At 40.6% G+C, this 21,422-nt stretch overlaps 1 protein-coding gene across 5 annotated transcripts in view; it reads right to left on the bottom strand.

Moving 5' to 3' along the window:
• Positions 1-3,114: 3,114 nt before the first annotated feature.
• PDE7B (phosphodiesterase 7B) overlaps positions 3,115-21,422 on the bottom strand; it is a 380,722-nt gene continuing 362,414 nt past the window's right edge. For 4 of the 5 annotated variants that reach the window (XM_024996621.2, XM_005210970.3, XM_059889704.1 and 1 more), the window contains 4 exons: positions 18,999-19,143; positions 16,942-17,038; positions 11,396-11,476; positions 3,115-6,818 (listed from right to left, as the gene is read on the bottom strand). In XM_024996621.2, the coding sequence (XP_024852389.1) occupies positions 6,595-6,818; positions 11,396-11,476; positions 16,942-17,038; positions 18,999-19,143 (547 nt within the window). In that variant the 3' untranslated portion in view covers positions 3,115-6,594. 5 annotated transcript variants of the gene reach the window in all.

Raw genomic sequence — 21,422 nt, 5'->3', positions numbered from 1 at the left:
GTGGAGCTGTGCCTTAGTATATGGGAGGTTCTGAGAAGCACGCAGGAGAGGAACTTGGGTGTTTAATTCACTGCGTCTCAAACTTCTTTGGCTATGAAGCCATTTAAAATTTTTTTAATTTTGACCACCTGGCGCAGCTTGTATGTTAGTTACTCAGTCGTGTTCTCCAGGCAAGAATGGGTAGCCATTCCCTTCTCCAAAGGATCTTCCCTATTCAGGGATCAAACCCGGAGTCTTCTGCATTGGAGCAGATTCTTTACCATCTGAGCCACCGGGAAAGCCCTTATCAGCTCTTATTTCCTGAGCAGGGATTGAACCAAAGCCCCCTGCAGTGGAAGCACGGAATCTTAACCACTGGACTGCCAGGGAAGCCCCAGAAGCCATTCCCAACGCCCGCCCCAAGGAATACTTAATAAACATCTTTTTAGCGTATGCATTGTCAAGCATAATTTGGGAGAAAAGAATCTACTTTAGAATCATTTATTTACAAAGGCTCCCCTGGATTCTCCACATTTGCTGTCAGTGGCCAGAAAGGATCTAATATTACAGGGGGAAGGGCCACTGGAAATGTCTGTGGATAGAATTTATAGGGTATGAATGGAATTCATGAAAACTTGACAGGATATCAAGTTTTGTTTGTTAACCAAATAACTGGGGTTGTATTATTATCACTACCTCTAGGAAAGCCTTGATAGATTGGTTTTCTCTGGCTAGGCTGAGGAGCATTTTACTTTACATACAGAAAAGACAGTTCTGCTTTCCAGTGGCTCAGACAGTAAAGAATCTACCTACAATGCAGGAGACCCTAATTCCATCCCTGGGTCAGGAAGATTCCCCTGGAGAAGGAAGTGGCAACCCACTCCAGTATTCTTGCCCGGAGAATCCCATGGACAGAGGAGCCTGACAGGCTATATAGTCCACGGGGGTCGCAAAGAGTTGGACACGACTTAGCAACCAACACTTATTTAAATGTCCCTGGTCTTCTATCATTAGTACCCTAGGGACAATGTCTTCTTCTATAGTCATTTTTTACAACATTTTGTCCATATTATAAGGATTGTTTTATAGTCAAACTGGTCACCTGTAAATATAATCATGCTCAATGTCTATTAATGGACCTTGTGTTTTCTTTGGCACAAAAAAGTACAACCAGAGAAACCGAAAGTCATACTCCAACTCCCACTTTGTAAATTTTTGTTCTTTAAACGATGTAAGAATTTCTATCTGTTAAGTATCCTCTTTCTGCTAGAAACTGTGCTATATGTTTGTGTATGTCTTCTCATTTTGACCTCACACTGCCCTAGGAGGTAGGTGGTATTCCCATTTTACACATGAGGGAATGGAGGCACAGAGACATGAAGTCTTCTGCCTGGGGTTAAATAGTAAATGATCAAGGAGTTTGAATTCTGGTTTGCCTTCAAAGCCCACACTTGAAACTCCATCGGATCACTTCCTTAAAAGGAAAAAATTACTGGAGATTAAATCAGCACTTGCAATACTAGAATTTAAAGTATTTCAGGGAATTGAATCAAAGATACACCATTCCTTAGATGACTAAGCAAGGCAATCATTACATTGTCAAACCATATCAGCTAAAACTTAAAAGTTTTTTTCTAATAGTCTCTCTGACTTACTTGAAAAAAAAAAAAAAAAAAAAAGACCATCATATACTGTTTCATAGCTAAAAGCTCCTCGTTTAGTCATTCTTCTAATGTTTGTCCATTACATTCCTAGGGAGGCAGGATGGAGCCTTCTCCCTTCTTCGACATGTTATTAGGAAATGCCTCTGTTTTCTGGCCTGCTCTGGGACAGACAATAAGCTTTAGCTTAGAACACGTTTGGAGGTGTGTGAGGGAGTCAACCAAGTGTGCCTGGAGGTACCAGTCCATGCCTGCTCCTGCAAAGCCCATGAAAGCCCAGCAAACTTCTGGGGACTGACACAGAGGACCAGAGCCATCACCAGCTTGATGTGGGACTTTAGTGGCACAGATGCAATGTACATAAATGACTCTCATTTTTGTTCTTTGGAGCTGTTTCCTTCTCAGAAATTTCTGACAAAACTGCTAACAAAAGATACGTTAACTTCTATTCTAGAATATAGAGGATTGAACAGAAAAGTAGGCTGTAGCTAAGGCAGGAGGTTTCATCAGATAGTCTTTTTTTTTTTTTTTTTTAACAATTTTGCCAATAAACAGGCAAAAAAAAAATACAGGAGTGAGTCTAACTTCCCAATGTAAGATCCCTAGCATTCTTTACTACATTATTCCCCATACATTATCCACATTCTTACCCATGTATGAATGGCTATTTGTGAAGTGTCTGATAATTTAAGAGGAGAGAACTTGCATGTATTAAAAGCCTACCACGTACCAGACAGAGTGCTGGGTGCTTTTTGTATGCAATCTCTTTTATTTTTTGAAAGGTTTTAAAAATTAATTAGCTTATTTTTGGCTGCACTGAGTCTTTGTTGCTGCACATGAGCTTTCCCTAGCTGAGATAAGTGGGTGTTGCTCTTCGTTGCTGTGCACAGGCTTCTCACTGTGGTGGCTTCTATTATTGTGGAGCACAGGCTTTAGGCGTGTGGCCTCAGTAGTTGTAATGCACGGGCTTAGCTGCCCAGCCGCACGTGGAATCTTCCTGGACCATAAAGATACAACACTGTTTCTGGGAAACATGGATAGTTTTTGTGTGTGTTTTTTTTTTTTTCATTTCTCCTCTATTTCCAGATAGATTTAGACACTCAGTTGTCCTGCCTGAACTGTTCTGTTGTTCTTGGTGGCTTCCAATCCTGAAATACAAGACTATATTTTTCACCAGTAAGTCTGCTATGGTTCCACAACCTAAAGCATTGTACATTATTCTCATTCATATATGAATTTGACAAATGTGGATCAGAAAACTATCAGGACTCAGAGGAAAGGCAGAATTCAATGATGGCCCTTTCCCCCTAATTGGCAAGTGATAGCTTTATGGACATGGCTGTTTCTGCAGCATCCAGTGGAATCAATCACATGAGTCATGTCTGTAGCAGTGTTCTTGACCTTGACCTTGAATGTGACTGGTTGGCTGATAACATGTTACCTGGTGAAAATCAGAGTATTTTTCATAGTGTGATATTTTTAAGAAATTATCTTTATTTTTCATTGTTTACCTAGACATGCCAATGAATATTTAGGCCACATTTTGAGCAAAAACTCACAAGGTGTTTGTTTGTTTGTTTTCCAAACTTCACGTGTGTACACAAACAACACAATTTTAAGGGTTTGCATAAAAGAACAAAGCATAAGAAATATAGTGAGATACAAGCTCATAACCAATGTTCCAATCAGTGAGCAGATCTGATTCAACATGAGAAAAGTTTACAAAACAAGTCTGTGGTTTGTAGGAAGCACTATCTGGTGACGTGTTGCGGGACACGATCCTCATCCCATCGCGGGAAGCCTTAGGCAGGTAGAGCGGGATGTTCACTCGGCCTCTCAGGGAGTGACGGGCAGGTCAGTGTTTCAGGAAAAAGGTTCTGACTGACTGCGTGTGCTGTCAAAAGGAAAAGCAGGCTTTGTCCATCAGGGCTGGCAGTGATATCTATTCTCTCTTTTGATTTTAACTTTACCTGAACCCTTTGATTCCCTTCTTCTCAAGCATTGAAGGAATTAAACTTGGGAAGTCAGCAAGTGACGATCCAGGGACTCAGAGAAAAAAAAAATGTGAAGATAAAGTCCCCAGATGATCCAACAGCTGTGTCTTAATTAGTAATCGGACTCCTTCTATTGAAAGATTGCAAGACAGCCACCAGTAGGCAGGAAAAAAGAAAACAAATGTTTTCACAATTAAAAAAAAAAATGGATCTAGGAACCTATATGGTTGAAGGAAGGAGACAAATGTAACTAGTTTATGCCTCACATCTCATTTTGCTTCAGATTTTTATTGTACTAGTAGCTGCTTCATAGGCTTAACTGTTAAATATTTGGTAGTTTTCTCTGTGAGTTCTTCTTTAAGACCTAAAATACTTGTGTCCTATAAATTTGAAACTACGAAAAATGCCTCCAGTCTTATTTATTTAAATTATGATATAAATATTGTTTAAACAAGGTTCGTTTTCTAAACTCAAAGGAGAGGTTCCATTAGCTAAAACAGTGTCTTCTTCCTTATCTTTCCTGTATCTTCCCCAGTAATTGCTTTCTTTGATTTGATCTCATGAAAATTAGAGTACTCAAAAGTCCTCTGCATCACCAAACCAAAATAAGCGAGTTTGGAAGCAGAAATACATTCAATGCGTTCTCTTTTGAGGACTCACCAAGCTAAGAGCTTCAGAGTATTAAAGCCATAAAGAATCCTGTCAGTTTATAGTTATTACAAGAAAAAAAAAAACCCAAAAAAACAAACCCAAAGTTAGTGTTAATTTTTCACAACTTCCCTTCTTACCCATATCAATAATTTCAACTTATTATCCACCCATTTCATGAGGTTTTCACACTTTCTTTAGGACCTTCTGACCATCCCTCCTACTTTAATGAAACTACAACCAACTTTCCAATTCACCCTAAACCTTAATTCTGCAAGCCTCGGCCTTTCTGCAGGAACTTAATACAATCCAGTCAAGTTTCTCACATTTCATTTGTATGTTAGGAGGGAAAAAAAAGAGCTGCACTTAGGAAATGAGAGTTAGCTGAGGTTCTATCAGCTTGCGAAACAGCTTGATAGTAGCAGAAACAATCATATTATCATTCTCCCCACTACCACACTGTTGAAGATAAAAAGAAAGGGGGCATTGCCAATTTTCATCTAACATTAGTTATGCAGGAACTTCTAAAGAAAAGGTTCAATGCACGGAGTTTAGCTGACTAGAGAAGAATGCTGTAACAAACTGACTTTCCAGCCAAGTATCTGCAGAAAAAATGGCAACAAAATTCCAAGGTGACTCTGCTAGCTAGAGTCATAATTAACCACAGTAACCTGCGAGGAAGGTAAACTCTACCAGACGGTGGAAATATTTTCTTTCCTTAAATGATGTTAATGTCTGCTAAACAGTTGGGTAGTTCATATGAAATGAAAGAGAAAGAAAAATCCAGTTACTATTAACACCAAAGAAATTCACGCCAACCGTAAACCAAAGGTGCTTTGGTACTACAGCCGGAGCAGACGATGGTGTTACAGGGGAGCAGGGAAGTCCCTGATGGGTTATGGAAGGTTATGGAAGCTGACAGGGTTATGGAAGGCTGGTGAGACCTGCCATGCGGCCCATGAGGCCGACACACCACCATGTCCTTGACAGGAGCTGTAGAAACACACGCTAATCAGCTGGCTTGCTAAAACAGAGTGCAACATCGCTGTGCTGAAAGTGACTTCAGGCTTGTTGAAGGGTCTTGTTCATCTGAGGAAACCATGCTTGGTGCCATAGATTAGACACTATGGTCTCAAGTGGAATGCATGTGAAGTTTCCAAAATATTTCCTCAAAGATTTTATTCAGTTTTGGTTTGTGACCTTAGCTGGAAAGCATCAAGATGGACATGGGGAGGCAGTTCAGAAGGACATCTGTGAGGATTTAAGTTGGGCAGCTTTCAGAAGATGAAAAGGTGTTTAAAGTTAAGGCCTTTATCTGCAAACAATAGTATATTAATAAACTCTATACCATATTTACAAATGCATTCTCTTGTATTAAAACTAACAGTATTCTGTTCACAGTGCCATTGTTTATACAGGTAGCAATCCCATAATACTCATGTATTTTGGCATGGGAATCAGTAGCGCTTGATATTTACAGAAGATGTACAGGTGTGAAAATAAACATGTCACTGAATCTGAGTTATTGATAAAAGACAGATTGACTAATGGTGCAAAGGAATGAACTGTACAGCACCTTCCCCTCGCATAGGATAGGAAACGTGGTTTCTTAAATTGAGAAGATGCCAAATCTCTGACCCAAAGTGGCATGGACTTCATAACAAAACAATGAACCCCCTGTTCACGTTTGGGTACATGATTATCACGTTGAATAATCTTTGTCCAGAGTTTTAGATCCATTGTCTAGTGCACAAAATAGAAAAGTTAAAAAGATTTATTATTATTTTATAATAATAATTATTATTAAAATAGAAGGTACTTTCTCTAACACTCTCTCTCGTTTGTGCTCTTGCACTTAAGACCAATATCCTTGGAGTTCCAAATATGCTGGTGTTTTTGTCATGCAGATCAGCAGTCTGATGGCCGAGGCTAAAATGCTCTGGACTCAGGAAGTGCCACCCGTCACAGTGTGACCCAGGGCCCGAAGGGCCACGGCAAGAGCACCTCTTTCTTACTCCCTAGTCTTCTCCTCCAGGGCCAAGCCGGTCCCTGGAATCAGCTCCCTCATCGTGGAATGGAGTTGCTCATTTCGGCAGCTAATGCTGAGGTGACGGATGGCTTCTGTACACTTGGGAAAAGGAGGGAGGCAGGTGAGTGGGAGGAGGGTGGATTCCGAAAAGCTCCTGGATGATGTCCAGAGAGGGGCCGGATTGATCAGCAAGAGCCCCTCGAAGCATCCGCCCTCCCAGAGGCCTCTGCGCAAGGAGGCTGTCAATCTCAGTGTGCAGAGCAGGGCGCAGGCCTGGCGGGCCCTACGGGGCGTCGCCTTCGGTCACAGTCTGCTCCTCGTCCTCAGTCCCTGGGCCTTTGTGGTCCGGGCTGCCATCGCCACTGGTTCTGTGCTGTTTGGGCAACAGGCTCTTCCACTGGGCTTTGTTGTGCGCGAGATGGCTTAGCATGCTCTCAGACAGGGCGCTGTGTCCTGTGAAGTGGGCCCATTCCCGGAAGAGGGGCTCCACGATGTAGGTCATGAAACCTGAAACAGGCAAGGCCAACGTCATCACCAGCAGGGCAGTAAGACCACTTCTCACACGATTGGGCCCATGATGTACTCGGCCCCAGGGGTATGGAGGCCTCCAAGATGTAGTCCCTGCCCTCAGCCTAGGAGCATAAGGTAAGTCACCTTAGGCTTGGCATTTAATCTCTCTATGCCTCTGTTTTTGCATTTGTAAAGTGTTAAGAAGGGTACCAAACCCACAGAGTTGTTAGGACAATGAAATAACACATGTGAAATGCTTAGAAAGTTCCTGGCACATAGCAAACACTCAATAAATGTTGGCTATTACTATTTGAAGAAGATCCACTGGAGAAGGGATAGGCTACCCACTCCAGTATTCTTGGGCTTCCCTTGTGGCTCAGCTGGTAAAGAATCCGCCTTTAATGCAGGAGACCTGGATTCGACCCTTGGGTTGGGAAGATCCCCTGGAGAAGGGAAAGGCTACCCACTCCAGTATTCTGGCCTAGAGAACTCCATGGACTATATAGTCCATGGGGTCGCAAAGAGTTGACATGACTGAGCCACTCTCACTTTCATTTGAAGAAGGATAAAGACATATAAGGAAAAAAGTTAAAAAATAAAAAAATGAGCTAGAACTAAGGAAGGTGGCTGAGGGAGGGGAAGAAAGGGAGAGTGACACCAGGAAGCCACACGTGGTTGATTTAGACCATCTGAAGAGTTCATTCATACATTTACCCTGAAGATATTTCTTCAGGATTATCATTTCACATTTTTGTCTTACTTTCAATTACGTTAAGCAACCAGGTGTAGATAATAAAAGTTCATTAGTCTTCAAAACAGATTTTTTCCTGCATAAAAGTTCTGCTTGAATGATGAGATAAGATGGGTTGATATGAGACTTCTTTGTTAGCATGTCTGTTCTCTTAATTATTTTAGCCTTGTTAAACTTTCTGATCACGTCTCACTGTTAATGTGCTTTCCATATTAAGCATGATTTATTAAAGCAAAGATAATTTCCAGTCTAGGTTGGAATTATTGGATTCATCACAAATATATTTAGGTTTTATTGTATTTCCCTTGAAATGTTGGTCTTGGGAGAAGGGGACTTCTGTGGTATGGGGAGAGTCAAGTTTTTTCAGCACAGTGAAATCTTCTGACAACTATCCCTGTGTGTTTATAGGCATGTGAATTATTAGGCTTGACTGGATTATTTTTTTATTGGACAAACATCCTCCTTTGAGGATGCTCTGGAGATGAGAAAAGGATACGTTGATTCTAAATGTTAGTATATGTGTCTGCATTCTCTCATTAGATGTGAAATACGATTTAAATATTATAAGATGATGTTAGATAACTTGACTCTAAGGAGCAAAAAGTTAAGCCAGCGACTTACTGTGTACATTTTGATAAGGTTATGTAGGGAGCCAGACAATTAAGATTTCATTCTGTAATGTTCTTGCTTGCTATTCTAGACTACCTCCATATCTAATTTTGAATATATTGCATCTTAAGAGATATTATATATCTAAAAAGATAGTCTGCAATATTGTTACACTATTCTGAAGTTTAAGGTGTGAATATTTACCAGGTTTACCCTAAGTATTAAAAAGTTACAAATCCCACACTTAAAAATCCAGTACTTAAAAACTTGAGCTCATTTTTTTCCTGAAATTACTCTAGAGTTGCATCTCTATATTTCTACTCATTAGATATAAAGACCTCTTATAGGAGATAGGAGAGTGATTTTGAAGTCTGAATAGACACCGTGAGGCAGTTTTTCTCATGAAGCAAAGCTTCTGCATGATTAGATTCGAGGCTGTCGCAGAGGTCCCCACTGTATTTGTGCAAACTGACTCAGATGGTAAAGAATCCTGCCTGCAATGTGGGAAACCCAGGTTTGATCCCTGGGTTGGGAAGAGCCCCTGGAGAAGGAAATGACAACCCACTCCAGTATTCTTGCCTGGAGAATCCCATGGACAGAGGAGCTTGGTGGGCTACAGGATTGCAAAGAGTTGGACACGACTGAGCGACTAACACATTCACATTCACCTTGACTTTGTGGGGACGTTGTCCTCCTGAAGGGGTACATGTCGGGGAGGGGAGAAATGATGGCCTCAGAGTTAACAAGGATTAAAGAAAGCCTCTTTTTCTTTATCTTTCTAGCTTTTGTTTTTTTTAATGGCTTGCAAGATGTTAATTCCTCAACCAGGGATTGAACCTGGGCCCCAGGCAGTGAGACTGCCGAATCCTAACCACTCAACTGCCAGGGAATTCCTATCTCCTTATCTTTCTATGAAAGTCAGAGTGTTAGTCACGCAGTCGGGTCTGACTCTTTGTGACCCCAAGGACTACAGCCCTCCAGGCATCTCTGTCCGTGGGATTTCTGAGGCAAGAATACTGGAGTGGGTTGCCATTTCCTTCTCCAGGGGATCTTTTTGACCCAGGGATTGACCCAGGCCTCCCTCATTGCAGGCAGATTCTTTACACTGAGAAACACCAGGGAAGCCCATCTTTCTACAGGTTTCACCACTTGGAGATTCATTTAATTTAGCACCTTCTTTTTGAAAGGCAGAGTTTGATGGGAGTGGGGAGGAAGGTGGGTGAGGGGTGGATATTAAATCCTTGTTTCACTTGGGTAAATGTGAATTACTTAAGAAGAGAATCAGATCAAAGCCTGAGATGGCACTCAGGAAAACCTCATTGTGAATTGGGAAAGGAAAGAGAGAGGACATTTTCAGTCCCAAGGGAATCAGGACAGAGGAACTACCTGCATTATTCACACCCACTGGAAAAATACTTGTTCGGGAGGCTAGAGCGCACAGCTCCCATTAGACTCTGTTTATCTATCTGGGTTTTTGCAGTTTAGCCTGATATGCCCCTGCACACCACACCTCCCAGCTTTGAACCTACAGAGGTGGGAGATGTGGAATGGAGACAGAAAGATTTATTTGCTGAGGGTTGTTTTATAATCACTCTTTCTCTTTATTACTGGTGTGCTGGCGTAGCATCCATGGGATTTTCCTATGCACTCAATCCTCATCCCATTTTAAAAACAGGTATCTATGGTAACCACATTTTCCTGAGCTGAAAATCAGGACATATGATCTGACAAAATAAGTGTGTTCTCATGACAACAAGAGAATAGAATCTCGAAATCAAGTCTGTCTTTCAAATCCAGGTTGTGTGCTTAACAATGTGAGTGCTTTTCTCTGGGGGGTGAAAATGTCTTTAACAGGTGCCTGGCAAATTCCTTTCTAACCAGAGTTTAACAAACTGGGCCCCGGGATTAGGATTTGGGTTAGGGTCTATTTCCTTTGAATCGCATCTGCAGAATTTCCAATCAGATACAGCATTGGATCCAAGGAAGCTGAGATTGAATTCTGTTGATACTGCTGCCCTTCGCCCTCCCCAGCAATTCTGTAGCTTTCTCTGCTCTGGATGCTTCCTGGGTTTTGCTTTTTATAACAACACCCCTCTCCCTTTTCCAGGTGAAGGAATCAGTTTAATTGTAAACAAAACATAACAATATTAAGGGCAATTGGGAAAAAAATTATCAATAATTTCAGTGTTCCAATATATCTACTTTAATATTTGCATATTCCCTTCAGATTTTTAAAAACTAGATTAATTTTGTTCCTATTTCCTTAGGTTGACTTTGAGACTCTTTTGTGAGACTATGGATTCAATTTCACCCTCAGTAATTGGAAGCATATCATTCTAACTGCCTGGTTTTCTCAATTTTCAGCTGATATTTTTGGGTGCCCCGTGCCCTCCCAATCTCCAGACATTGAGCCTTGAGGCTTACTGCACTGTGACTGCCTTAAGTTGTCTTAAGGCAGTTCTGTCTAAACTGTCTTAAGGCAGTTAAGAAAAACTTAAAAACTGGTACATGTCAGGGCCATAGTTGATAAGTAAAAGAGTTCAAGTTCTGAGTTTGGTTTTAACTGGAGGAAACTGCAAGGAAAAGAAAGACTTGCTTTAAATGTAGATGGAATTGGTAGAGTGTTTAAAGAAGTGAGAGAAACGAATAGTTATTTTAAAGGAATTAGCATTACAGTTTAACACTTTATTGAAATTGACACTTGAGAGTGTGGCCCTAAGAGAACAAGACTGAAAATACATTTTGAAGTGAAGAAGCATGGGACCCCACATCACATGTGTTTCTGGGCCTGAGTCTGGGGACCCAGGCTTTGAAATTATGCATTGAGGATGAAGGGTAGTGACCAAAATGGAAGGATCTGAAACTATAGATTTTCCATGTTTCAAGTCCTAAAGAGAGTGTGAGCTAATCTGACCTTCAGCAGCCAACAACTGATTCTTGTTATTTTCCTTCATTTGGTTTTGATTCAAGTCTAAACAACAAAGTTAATACAAGTTGTTTATTAAGGGTCCATAACAAAAACTTTACTCTAGTTTTCATCTGAATTGATAATTATTTAGTAGATAGGTCATGACTAGAGTGTTTATTTGGATTCTGTTATTCAAAGGGCTTTGATTAGTTCGGATCTTTCAAAAGCTGCGTGTAGATCTTCTTTGTGACTCTTGGCCGAGGTGCCAAAATTATTCATTTAAAATTACAATTGAGCTCAACTCACCAATTTGTATACTAGGGATTGAATCTTTCTGTTGATTGCAAAGAGGACTGATTTCCAGTTCAAATTTCTGTTCAAGATCACCTAAGAAGAAAGAAGAAGAAACACATTGGTAATGGAGAACTTGCAATTGTTAATGGTCTAGTTGGAAGGAGTTACCTGGGAATTACTGTTTCTTGCCTTGTTGCTAGGAATGCTCTAGCAATGACTGACTCTGCCCTGCTCTGGTAATTTCTGTGAAAATTTAAAATATCAGAGTATCAATGATCATTTGCAATAGGCCCATTGTTAATAGGTACGCTCTGGGATTAGAATAAACTTTTGAACAAAACTTTATAAAAACAGGAAAATGAATGGCCAGTTTCCTGATATGAGATAGAAGTTCTGGTTTGAAGTTACAGATTAAGAAAACAGGTTTTACGTTTTTCCCTCCTTCCACTCTGCCTGACTCTCATCTGGTTTCACCTGAACAACCAGGAATAATAAGTAGGCAGGAAACAAGGAAGAGGAACTATTTATAGAAAGATCTCATATGAGAGTATCTCTAGCTACAAAATTAATCAAAATAAGGGTCTGATTCTTTCATTCTGACTCCTTAGAATTTTACTTAGTATAACTAAAAGTTAAATAAAGTATAAAGGTCAGGATGATCTTTTTTTTAAAAAAATGAAAAACTTTATATTTTTTACTGGGATATAGCCGATTAGCAATGTTGTGATAGTTTCAGATGAACAGTGAAGGGGCTCAGTCATACATATACATGTAAGGATGATCTTTCTTTATAATGCCTCTGTCAGCTAGAAGACCAAAGGAGAAATACATCATGCAAAGCTTTATCAAAATGCTTTATCGATTCTTCCTGAAGGTGAAAAATGGTGGGTAATTTTCTCATTGGGAAAAACAATCTGGTTGATCAGTAGAGAAGCTGGTTCTCAGAACCACTAGCTGAATTCACCGCTGTGAATGCACCCCTCTAAACCAGAGGAGAAAAACACATATATTTATACCATGTTTACTGTGTGTCAGGCACAGTTCTAAGCATTTTGCCTATTTAATTAATTTAATCCTCACAACAAGCTCAATAAAACCCCCATTTTACAAGATGTGGACATTGAGATGAAGCATAGAGAAGTTTGTTGACTTAAGTCCTTATGCAATGAGGAGGGGAGCCTAAATTTAACTCTGGAAGTCTGGCTTCAGAAAGTCTGCACTTAACCACGGAGCTACCGTCTTCTGAGATGCCACATTTCTGTCATTTTCTCTGACTGTAGCCATTCCTCCCATGGTCTCTAGGGCCATGGTGATTCTCAAAACCGATGTGAGGAAATCACTCTGGCTTACCCTGAGGGGTTCAGGGAAGCCAGGTGATAACGGCCTTGAGAGGACAGGTATGACACCATTTAGTATCAAAATGAATTCTCCTTAAGTTTATTTCACTCCTCACCTCCTAAGCTCCATTAATAGGGATTTTTCAGTCAAGCATGACACTTGGAGGGAAGTTTCTCTTCCTTCTACCTTCTGTATTGAGGCAGCAAATCTCCTTTATTTCTCTGTTGAAATATCTCTTTTCCCTGGTTTCATTCTAGTCTGGCTTCTTTCTTTTTTCAAATTGAAGAATAGTTGATTTACAATATTAAATTAGTTCCAGGTGTACAACATAGTGATTCAATAACTTGATTATAGCCCATTTAAAGTTATTATAAAATATTGGCTATTTCCTATGTTGTACATTACATCGTTGTGTCTTATTTACTTTATACTTAGTAGTTTTTAACCTCTTAATCTCCTACTACTGTCTTGCCCCTTCCTCTTCCTTCTCCCAGCTGGTAGCCTCTAGTTCTCTGTATCTGTGAATCTGTTTCCATTTTTTTTTTTCATTCATTTGTTTTATTTTTTAGATTTATATATAAGTGAAAACATACAGTATTTATCTCTTCCTGTTTGACTTATTTCACTAAGCATGGCACCCTCCAGGTTTATCCATGTTTTCACAAATGCAAAAATTTCATTCTTTTTTATGACTGAGTGGTATTCCACTGTGGACTTCCCTGGTGGTTCAGAGGTAAAGAATCTGCCTGCCAAGGCAGGAGATGTGGGTTTGATCCCTGGGTCAGGAAGATCCTCTGGAGAAGGAAGTGGCAACCCACTCCAGTATTCTTGCCTGGGAAATTCCTGGCAGGCTACAGCCTATTGTGTTGCAAAGAGTCAGACACGACTTAGGGACTAAACAACAACAACTAAAGTATTCCATTATATATATATATGTGTGTGTGTGTGTGTGTATGTATATATATATATATATATATATATATATATATATATATATATATATGGGCTTCCCTGGTAGCTCAGTGGTAAAGAATCTGCCTGCAATGCAGGAGACTTGGGTTTGATCCCTGGGTCAAGAAGATCCCCTGGAGGAGGGCATACAACCCACTCTAGTAGTCTTGCCTGGAGAATCCCATGGACAGAGGAGCCTGGTGGGCTACAGTCCATAGGGTTGCAAAGAGTTGCACATACATATACATATCTCACATCTTCGTCTGGTTTCTTAAAAACTCATTCTTATTTTCTGCTTCTTAGCTAGTTTCTTTAGTATTTCTTCCACTTCAACTACACATGTTGCCCTACTTGCACTTTCTAAGATGACTCCCATTGTCATAGTCTCCACTTCAGCCTGGTATACAGGGGCCTCAACAGATCCTCTTATTCTTACCTTCTCTGGAACCAATCTGGTCTATAAGGCACAGGGATGGTCCCTTCCCCATACCTCTTTCCATTTCCACTCCTCTCTATCCAGATCAGTGGGACTTTTCTGCAATGATGGTTATATTCTCTCCATTGCCCACTATAGTAGCCCCTTGAAATAAGACTAATAAAACTGAGGAACTAAATTTTACATTTAATCAAATTATTTTAAATTTAATGGCCACACGTGCCTTGTGTCTATCCTACTGGACAGTGCCGTCACTACACATCCTTTAATACCCAGCTCAGATTCTATCATCCTTAGCACTAGATCTTCTCCTGTGACCTCCACCATGAAAGGATTTTCTTCCAGTTGGATCATTTATCCTTTCAACTATTTCAACGGATTTATAAAGCACTATATATTTCAGACACTTTGTTAATCAATGTAGAAAATACAGTGAGGAAAATTGCAGTTTCTCTCCTCCAGGAACTTTACTAATTAGTATTTTGAGCTTGTGAGACATTAACTTTAATACTTTGTCTCCTTCAGGACACCCCCAGTGGAGCTTTGCACATAGGAAAATCACAGCTTTGCTGAGGATTAGACAAGGCTGGAAGCAGATGTTCAATGAAAACTTCTGGGAATCTTGGTTGACTGAGAAGATATCAATATGTTGTTACCATAGGACAGAGATTCTACTTTTTTTGAGTCATTGAAAGGAAGAGGATGAATGATGTTTGAGTTCTAATATCTGTTCTGAGAATTTAACACTGTCTTCCTAATTCATGGAATCTCATCTTTCTTTCTCTGTCTGTCCTCATCCTTGATTTTGGGGCTTTTCCTTTGCTCAGCATCATGAATCATCAGAGATATTTTGGCAGGAATTGTTAGCAGTCAGTGGAAACCCAAATCCTAAATGGAAAGCTGGAAGAAGATTAATCAAAATGATACAAATAGTGCTTTATAGAATTTCTAAAAAAAATTATTCAGTATGGAGGACAAGCAGTTTGGATAACCAGAGAGTCTAGTCTTCTCTTAAGTAAGCTGAACTTCTGCTAGATCATATGGTTATTAATTAAAAAGGACCTGACACATCGTCTGTACTTTCCTTTCTCTGCCAGGAGACATGATATGGAGCAAAGTATATGAAAGCTCACCCTTAGCGATCAGACTCACAAATGTTCTAGGTTGTTCTCTTATAATACTACTTGTTTTTTAGTCACCAAGTTGTGTCCAACCCTTTGCAACCCCATGGACTGTAGCCTGCCAGGCTTCTGTGTCCTTTGAATTTTCCAGGCAAGAATACTGGAGTGGGTTGCCATTTCCTTCTCCAGGGAATCTTCCCGACCCAGGGATGGAACCTACGTCCCCTGCATTGGCAGGCTGGTTCTTTACTACTGAGCCACCAGGGAACCCCTATAATGTTGCACATGAGTATTATTATGAGGACAAATTTTTGCAAAGGCATCTTACAGATTACCTTTATTGGTTGATTCCATCTATTCCACTTAGCTAACAACTTTGATTCGCCAGCTCTGTATGCCTTGCCATCTGCCCAAGAGACACGATCCCTGCCCCAAGCAGCTCACAATTCGGAGAGTGTAAGATAAGTAAATGAAAGGGTTAAACTTCAATCAGTGTCAACAAGAACACATGATTGAGTCAAAACCAAGAGGGACAGGGTGGCATCTTTTCTCTGTCCCATTGTTTGATATCTAAGGATGAAGATCCTAGCCCTTCTCTCATTGGGCTATTTCAATATTTTCTATATTTTATAGTAAAGTATTTATCTTATCTAATCTAACCTCCCGTCTCTAAGTTCATCATATTTCCTTTTGTTTTTCCCTCAGTGGTGATCTTGTAACATGGACAACTAGAAGTGACCTTTGGATTACTAACCACTCACACTCATTTGAAGTGAAATTTTACAGAATGGACACTACATGAGTGCTTTTACCCAAGGGAAAGAGATGGGGAGCAGAGCCTTCTGGCCCCATGTGAACCCAATCTGCTCTGTTTTGTCTTCTGTCTTTGGGACCATCTCAATATCTTTGACTCATCTTTCTACTGAGGCGTCTCCAAAAGGCTCACTGTTGCTACTTGACCCCCCACAGAACGGGTATGTGGGACACTTCAGGCTTTATTTGTTCTCAGCCTCTCAGACCTGAGACTGTCGCTAACATCAGGGCACTGTTGTGCCTGAAAAAACATCTTGAGCACTGAAACCAGGCCTGAAGAAACAAGCTGTATTTACAGGCCAAGATCCCACCCAATGTCCAGATTCTGCTGCTAATTCATCGCCTTACTTCTGAATGAGGTTAACCTCTTAAAAATTATACCCTAACTTGGGACCATTTGTCTTTTCACAATGTATATACGAGAGGATGAACTCTGACTAAATATGCTCTATTTCTTTATTCACTTTAAGAAAGCAAGGGAAAGAAATACAAAAAAAGTCCGAGTCCTTCTGTCAGAGTGGAAAACATTGACCCCAAATGGCATTTAGTTTTTAAGCCGTGCTCAGCTCATTAACATGAAGGTCAGAGTAAAAGACAAACTGTCCTGCACCTCTTATATCCACAGAGAAAAACCATGAAAAAATTATCTATATCCCTCTATTGCTCATGTTACTGTACCTCGTTACTACCTGTTTCCATAGTAAGTCAACTTATTTATTTTTAAATTATTCCCAAAAAAGGGCCAGACGGTGTGCAAAAGGTTTAAAGAGAAAAGTGGGGATAATAAGAGTTGATGAAATAACAAATGTCACAATAGACAATCCATTTCTTGTTTTATTAGGATAAACGCCCAAAAGGAGAGGGGGTGATGAACACTCAGCAATTGGATCCCTACTAACCTTGCCTGTAGAATTCTTCGCAGACCCTTTCACTCCATTGCTTGCTCATCTCCCAGATTCTACAAGGATTGCAAATGTCAGCACACTTTAAGGCAATCTGAGAAATGACAGGGCAGGGAGAGATGGTCAAAGGATGATCCTTAAGCAGCAAATGTACCCCAAGCCCAAGGGCAGTCAGACCTGCCCTTCAACCTCACGGTACCAAGCCCATATTTACAGAGGCCTCCCTGACGTGCCTCTTCAGGAAACAGCACTTATTCACCACCGCACAAAACCCTCATTCAGAACTCCCACTTTACATCAGTGAGAAGGAGAGAAGAGTCACCGTCCAAGGACATGGGGCTTCCTGGAGGGGACCTGGAGTGGGCAGGCCAAGGAAAGCTGTGGCCTGGCTCCTTCTGTTGCTCCACCCCTCATGGGCAGGGAGGCCACAGGGCCCCCAACCAGGCTCGAGTGAGATCACTGGGACCTCACCTCACAGTGACCACATTGGCCGACTCCATACATCACTTAAACTATGTGTGTTTGCATTTATATGGCCGTATCTGTGTGTGTCAGCAATCTCAGACTGCCAGCCAGGGAGCTAAGCCATATCAAGCCCAGGAGTGTTTGCTTGGCAGAGATGAGTCTGGGCCTTCTTGGCTTGCCTCACACAGTTCTGCATCTGGAATGCCAGCTTTTGTCAGGGATGCTGACCCTAGGAGGGGTCCCTTGAATTTCCAAAGAAGCAGGTTCTCCCTCTTAACAAACAACTGCCAAGAAACCACCACCTAGAGGGGCTTCCTGTGGTGTGCCCTCCATCAGCAAGGTCTGCTGGTTTTGACCTAGTTCTTTGGGATCATAGAACTGCTAGCAGTGTTGAGGTCTGGGAGAGCCTGGGTCATATTAAGCTGCAAACTTGGTTGGTTCTTTATTTCCAGGTGAATGGGGGCACCAGTACTTGTGAGAGGAGGTCAGGGGCAGAAGCTCCCTCCAGTTCCTGCCCTTTAGGGATTAATGTGTGTTAGCGAGCTTTCCTTTTGGAATGCAAGTGTCCAGGCCAAATCTTTCAGCTACTCAAAGACTTGAATCTCTAAAATCAGATGCCGGTGGTACCCAGGGGCTAGAAGTCTACGTTGGGAAGAAAGGAAGAGGGAGATTCAGTTTTACAGCTGGGAGGAGGGCATTTCTTGAAAAGGATAGAGCAGTTGGATAACTTCAGAAGGCAGCCTGAAGGCATGCAAGGGAAAAGACTGTATAGTTTAGTCTCCCACATGCCATTTCCCTTGTTTAACCATTTCCCTGGTTAAAGCTGGTCTATCTAGATGCAGCCAGGATCCACTCAGTTAGTCTTTTGTGCCAAAAGGAAAGAAGGAAGATGAGAGAAAATGGAAGATCAAGCAAAAGGCTCTGGTTTGGATACCAGGTCAGACTTCTGCTTCCAAGATCCATTTCTCCCCTGCACTTCACAAATGGCTTCTTGCCATGGAAGGAAGCAGAAAGTGTTGCGCTTGATATGATTCCGTTCATTCAATTAAACAAAATCATTTATTTACTGGTACCTGATAATGGTAAGACTAGGTAAATATCATTGAGCTTCAGATGAATATATGAGTTTAGGTTGTAAAAAGAAGTCAAGCAAGATTTAATAGGCTTGAGGTAAAGTAAAGATACTTATTTCTCAATTTTTGTTAGTGCTATAGTTAACATAATACACTTTTGTATTAAAGGAATAGTTTTAGACATTGCAAAAGTATGATAGTGATCAACATTACATCAAGCCACAAAATGTGGTAAATTCTTACTGCATGCAGCTACCCAGGGGGGCTACTTTGTGGTGAAACAGATACCAAACAAGGAGAAATGAGATATTATCAACGTACTGACATGAAACCCAGATTTTTTTTACTTGCTTGGAAACCACTTAAAAATTTCATGTGTCTCAAGGTTTTTAATAAACTAGGTCACTGCTCTAGCTTATACCATGGGGGATACTCCTTCTCAGATGTGCTAAAATGATTGATTGTATCCTTAGTGTTTTAGAGCAAGGATAATGACGTCTGTTTGTTGTTGTTTACCTGAAGCATAAAGTGCCTGTCGTGTACCTCCTCCAGTCTTAGGTCTTTATTGTGGAGGTGAGCTTTCAATCTGGTCAAAAATTCATTCTGTCTGTTGATGTCTGTTGCCAAGATCAAGGAGCCCAGCTGCTGTTCAATATCCTGTCTGCATCCACAGAATGAAAGAGAATGAAAGAGAAAACACACACACAAAGCAAATCCCTTTGAGCAGAGTGATTGATTCTGTCATCATCAGGTGGCTTGTTTTCTCATTTCTGCCTCTGATACTGTTTATTACTCAGAGTCCTGGTCCCTTGCAGGCTAAGCGTGATTCTCTCACCCACCATCATTCTGTCCTTAGATGGGAGGTATGCCAAGGACTGAACAGAGTGACTGAAACCTTGGGTGAACAAAGTTGTGGCAGTTTATACATTCCCACAGTTCCTATGGGTGGCAAGATCGGAAGCCAACTAGAAATATATGCTTGAAGGAGGTCACAAAGACTCACAGAATCACAGCATTTGGATTGTGCTTTTTAATAGAGCTCACACCAACCCAAACCTTAAGACTTGCATGGGGAGGGAAAGGGTATAATAATAGTAATGAAGCCAATAATAGTGACTGATTCTATGGAATGAAAAGATCCATCATGGAAGCAAAATGGATAGGCTGGAAAGAGATACTGGAACTTACAAAAGAGTCACAGTAGATTAAGGTACCATTAAAAAGCAGTGTTCACACAATATATTGGTCAACAAATGGTATACAGACAATGGGATGTTTTGGAACAGTAAACCAAATTAGGGCTTTCATGCATCGGAGAAGGAAATGGCAACCCACTCCAGTGTTCTTGCCTGGAGAATCCCAGGGACAGGGGAGCCTGGTGGGCTGCCCTCTATGGGGTCACACAGAGTCGGACACAACTGAAGTGACTTAGCATAGCATAGCATAGCATAGCATATATGGAAAGTAACCAATGGGAGGAAAATCCATATCTATTTTTAAAATTCACCTTTGAAAGTGAAGTATGTTTGGATAGAGTGCACAGAACATACACAAACAGTTTAAGGGATAAATTATAAAATAAACATCTTACAATCACCGCCTAGGTCAAGATCATTGCCTGCCAGTACCCCAGAAAGCCCTCATTGTGTCTCTTATCCAACCCTACTTCCCCTCAACCCCTGAAGCAACTACTATCTTGACTTTTGTTTTAATAATTTCATTGCTGTTGATAATAATTTTACCACCTGTGCATGCATGCCTAAATACTATGGTTTAACTTTAACTGCTTGTTCACTTTAAGTTATGTGGTAAGTATCAGTTTGTGACTTGCTTTTTTTAGCTTAATATATTTTTGAAGGTCAGTTAAGTTGATGTGTGAGCTGTTGTTCATCCATTCTCATGATTAGATTATATGCCAATGTAGGACTGTGCTTCAATGTATTATCTGTTCTACTTTTGATGATCACTTGAGTAGTTTCTAGTTTTTGACTACTATGAAAAAAATGACACAATAAATACCATTACACACCTCCAATTATATATTTGTAAAGTTTCTCTAGGGACTATGTCCAGGAATAAAATTATTGGATCACAGAGTATGTTCATCTTCAATTTCTTAGATATTGCTGATTATTTTTAAAACAGTTGTATAAATTTACATTCCAAGCAGTAATAGATGAGCTTCTCATCGCTTTACAGTCTTACCCTTTACATTTTTTTTGCCAATTTGCCAATATCATGCAACTCATTATAATTTTAATATGAATTGCCTTGATTACTAATGAGGTTGGACATATATTCATATGTTTATTGGTCATTTCTATTTCTTTTTTTGTGAAATTTCTTTTAGTCTTTACCTACTGGGGCATTACTGGGACAAATGTGGTTTGACAAAAGAACAGATCATTTTGTTTTTTCCTGTCTCCTTCTCTTTCCTTCCCTTCTCCTTTTCTCTTTCTTTGGCTTCCTTGTCCTTCACCTCCTCATTTCTCCTCCAAACTTGATTTGTTACTCTAGACTTTAGTTCTTTCTGCACTTAATTCTTTCAATCTTTGCAATATATTGTTTTCATAAAAGGCATGAATTTTTATTCTCTGTATAAGGATTGATTTTATTTGGTTCCAGTGGGTAAAGTGTTATCAGAATTGAAGTTCCTTCCACGAATTTCACACTCCTCTGGGTGCTAGGAAACAGGATAAGATAGGAGCAGAGGGCCAGGGGTAAATCAGTGCGCCCAGAGCATCCTGCTGCTTGACCAAGAAACACCACAGGGCCCTTGACCTTGGTGCCCCTCTGGAAGATGGTACAGGAATCTATTTACTTGTTCCCGCCTAGCTACCTCGGGTTCTGTGCATTTGAATGAAACAGATAGGAATTGGTGGTGGCCTGGGAAGACAGTGCAGAGGCTAAATTAAGGCCAATATGGTGCAGCAGCTAAAC

Source organism: Bos taurus, chromosome 9, assembly GCF_002263795.3.
Source record: "Bos taurus isolate L1 Dominette 01449 registration number 42190680 breed Hereford chromosome 9, ARS-UCD2.0, whole genome shotgun sequence".
NCBI lineage: Eukaryota > Metazoa > Chordata > Mammalia > Artiodactyla > Bovidae > Bos > Bos taurus.
This window is presented reverse-complemented; position numbering and strand designations above follow the sequence as displayed.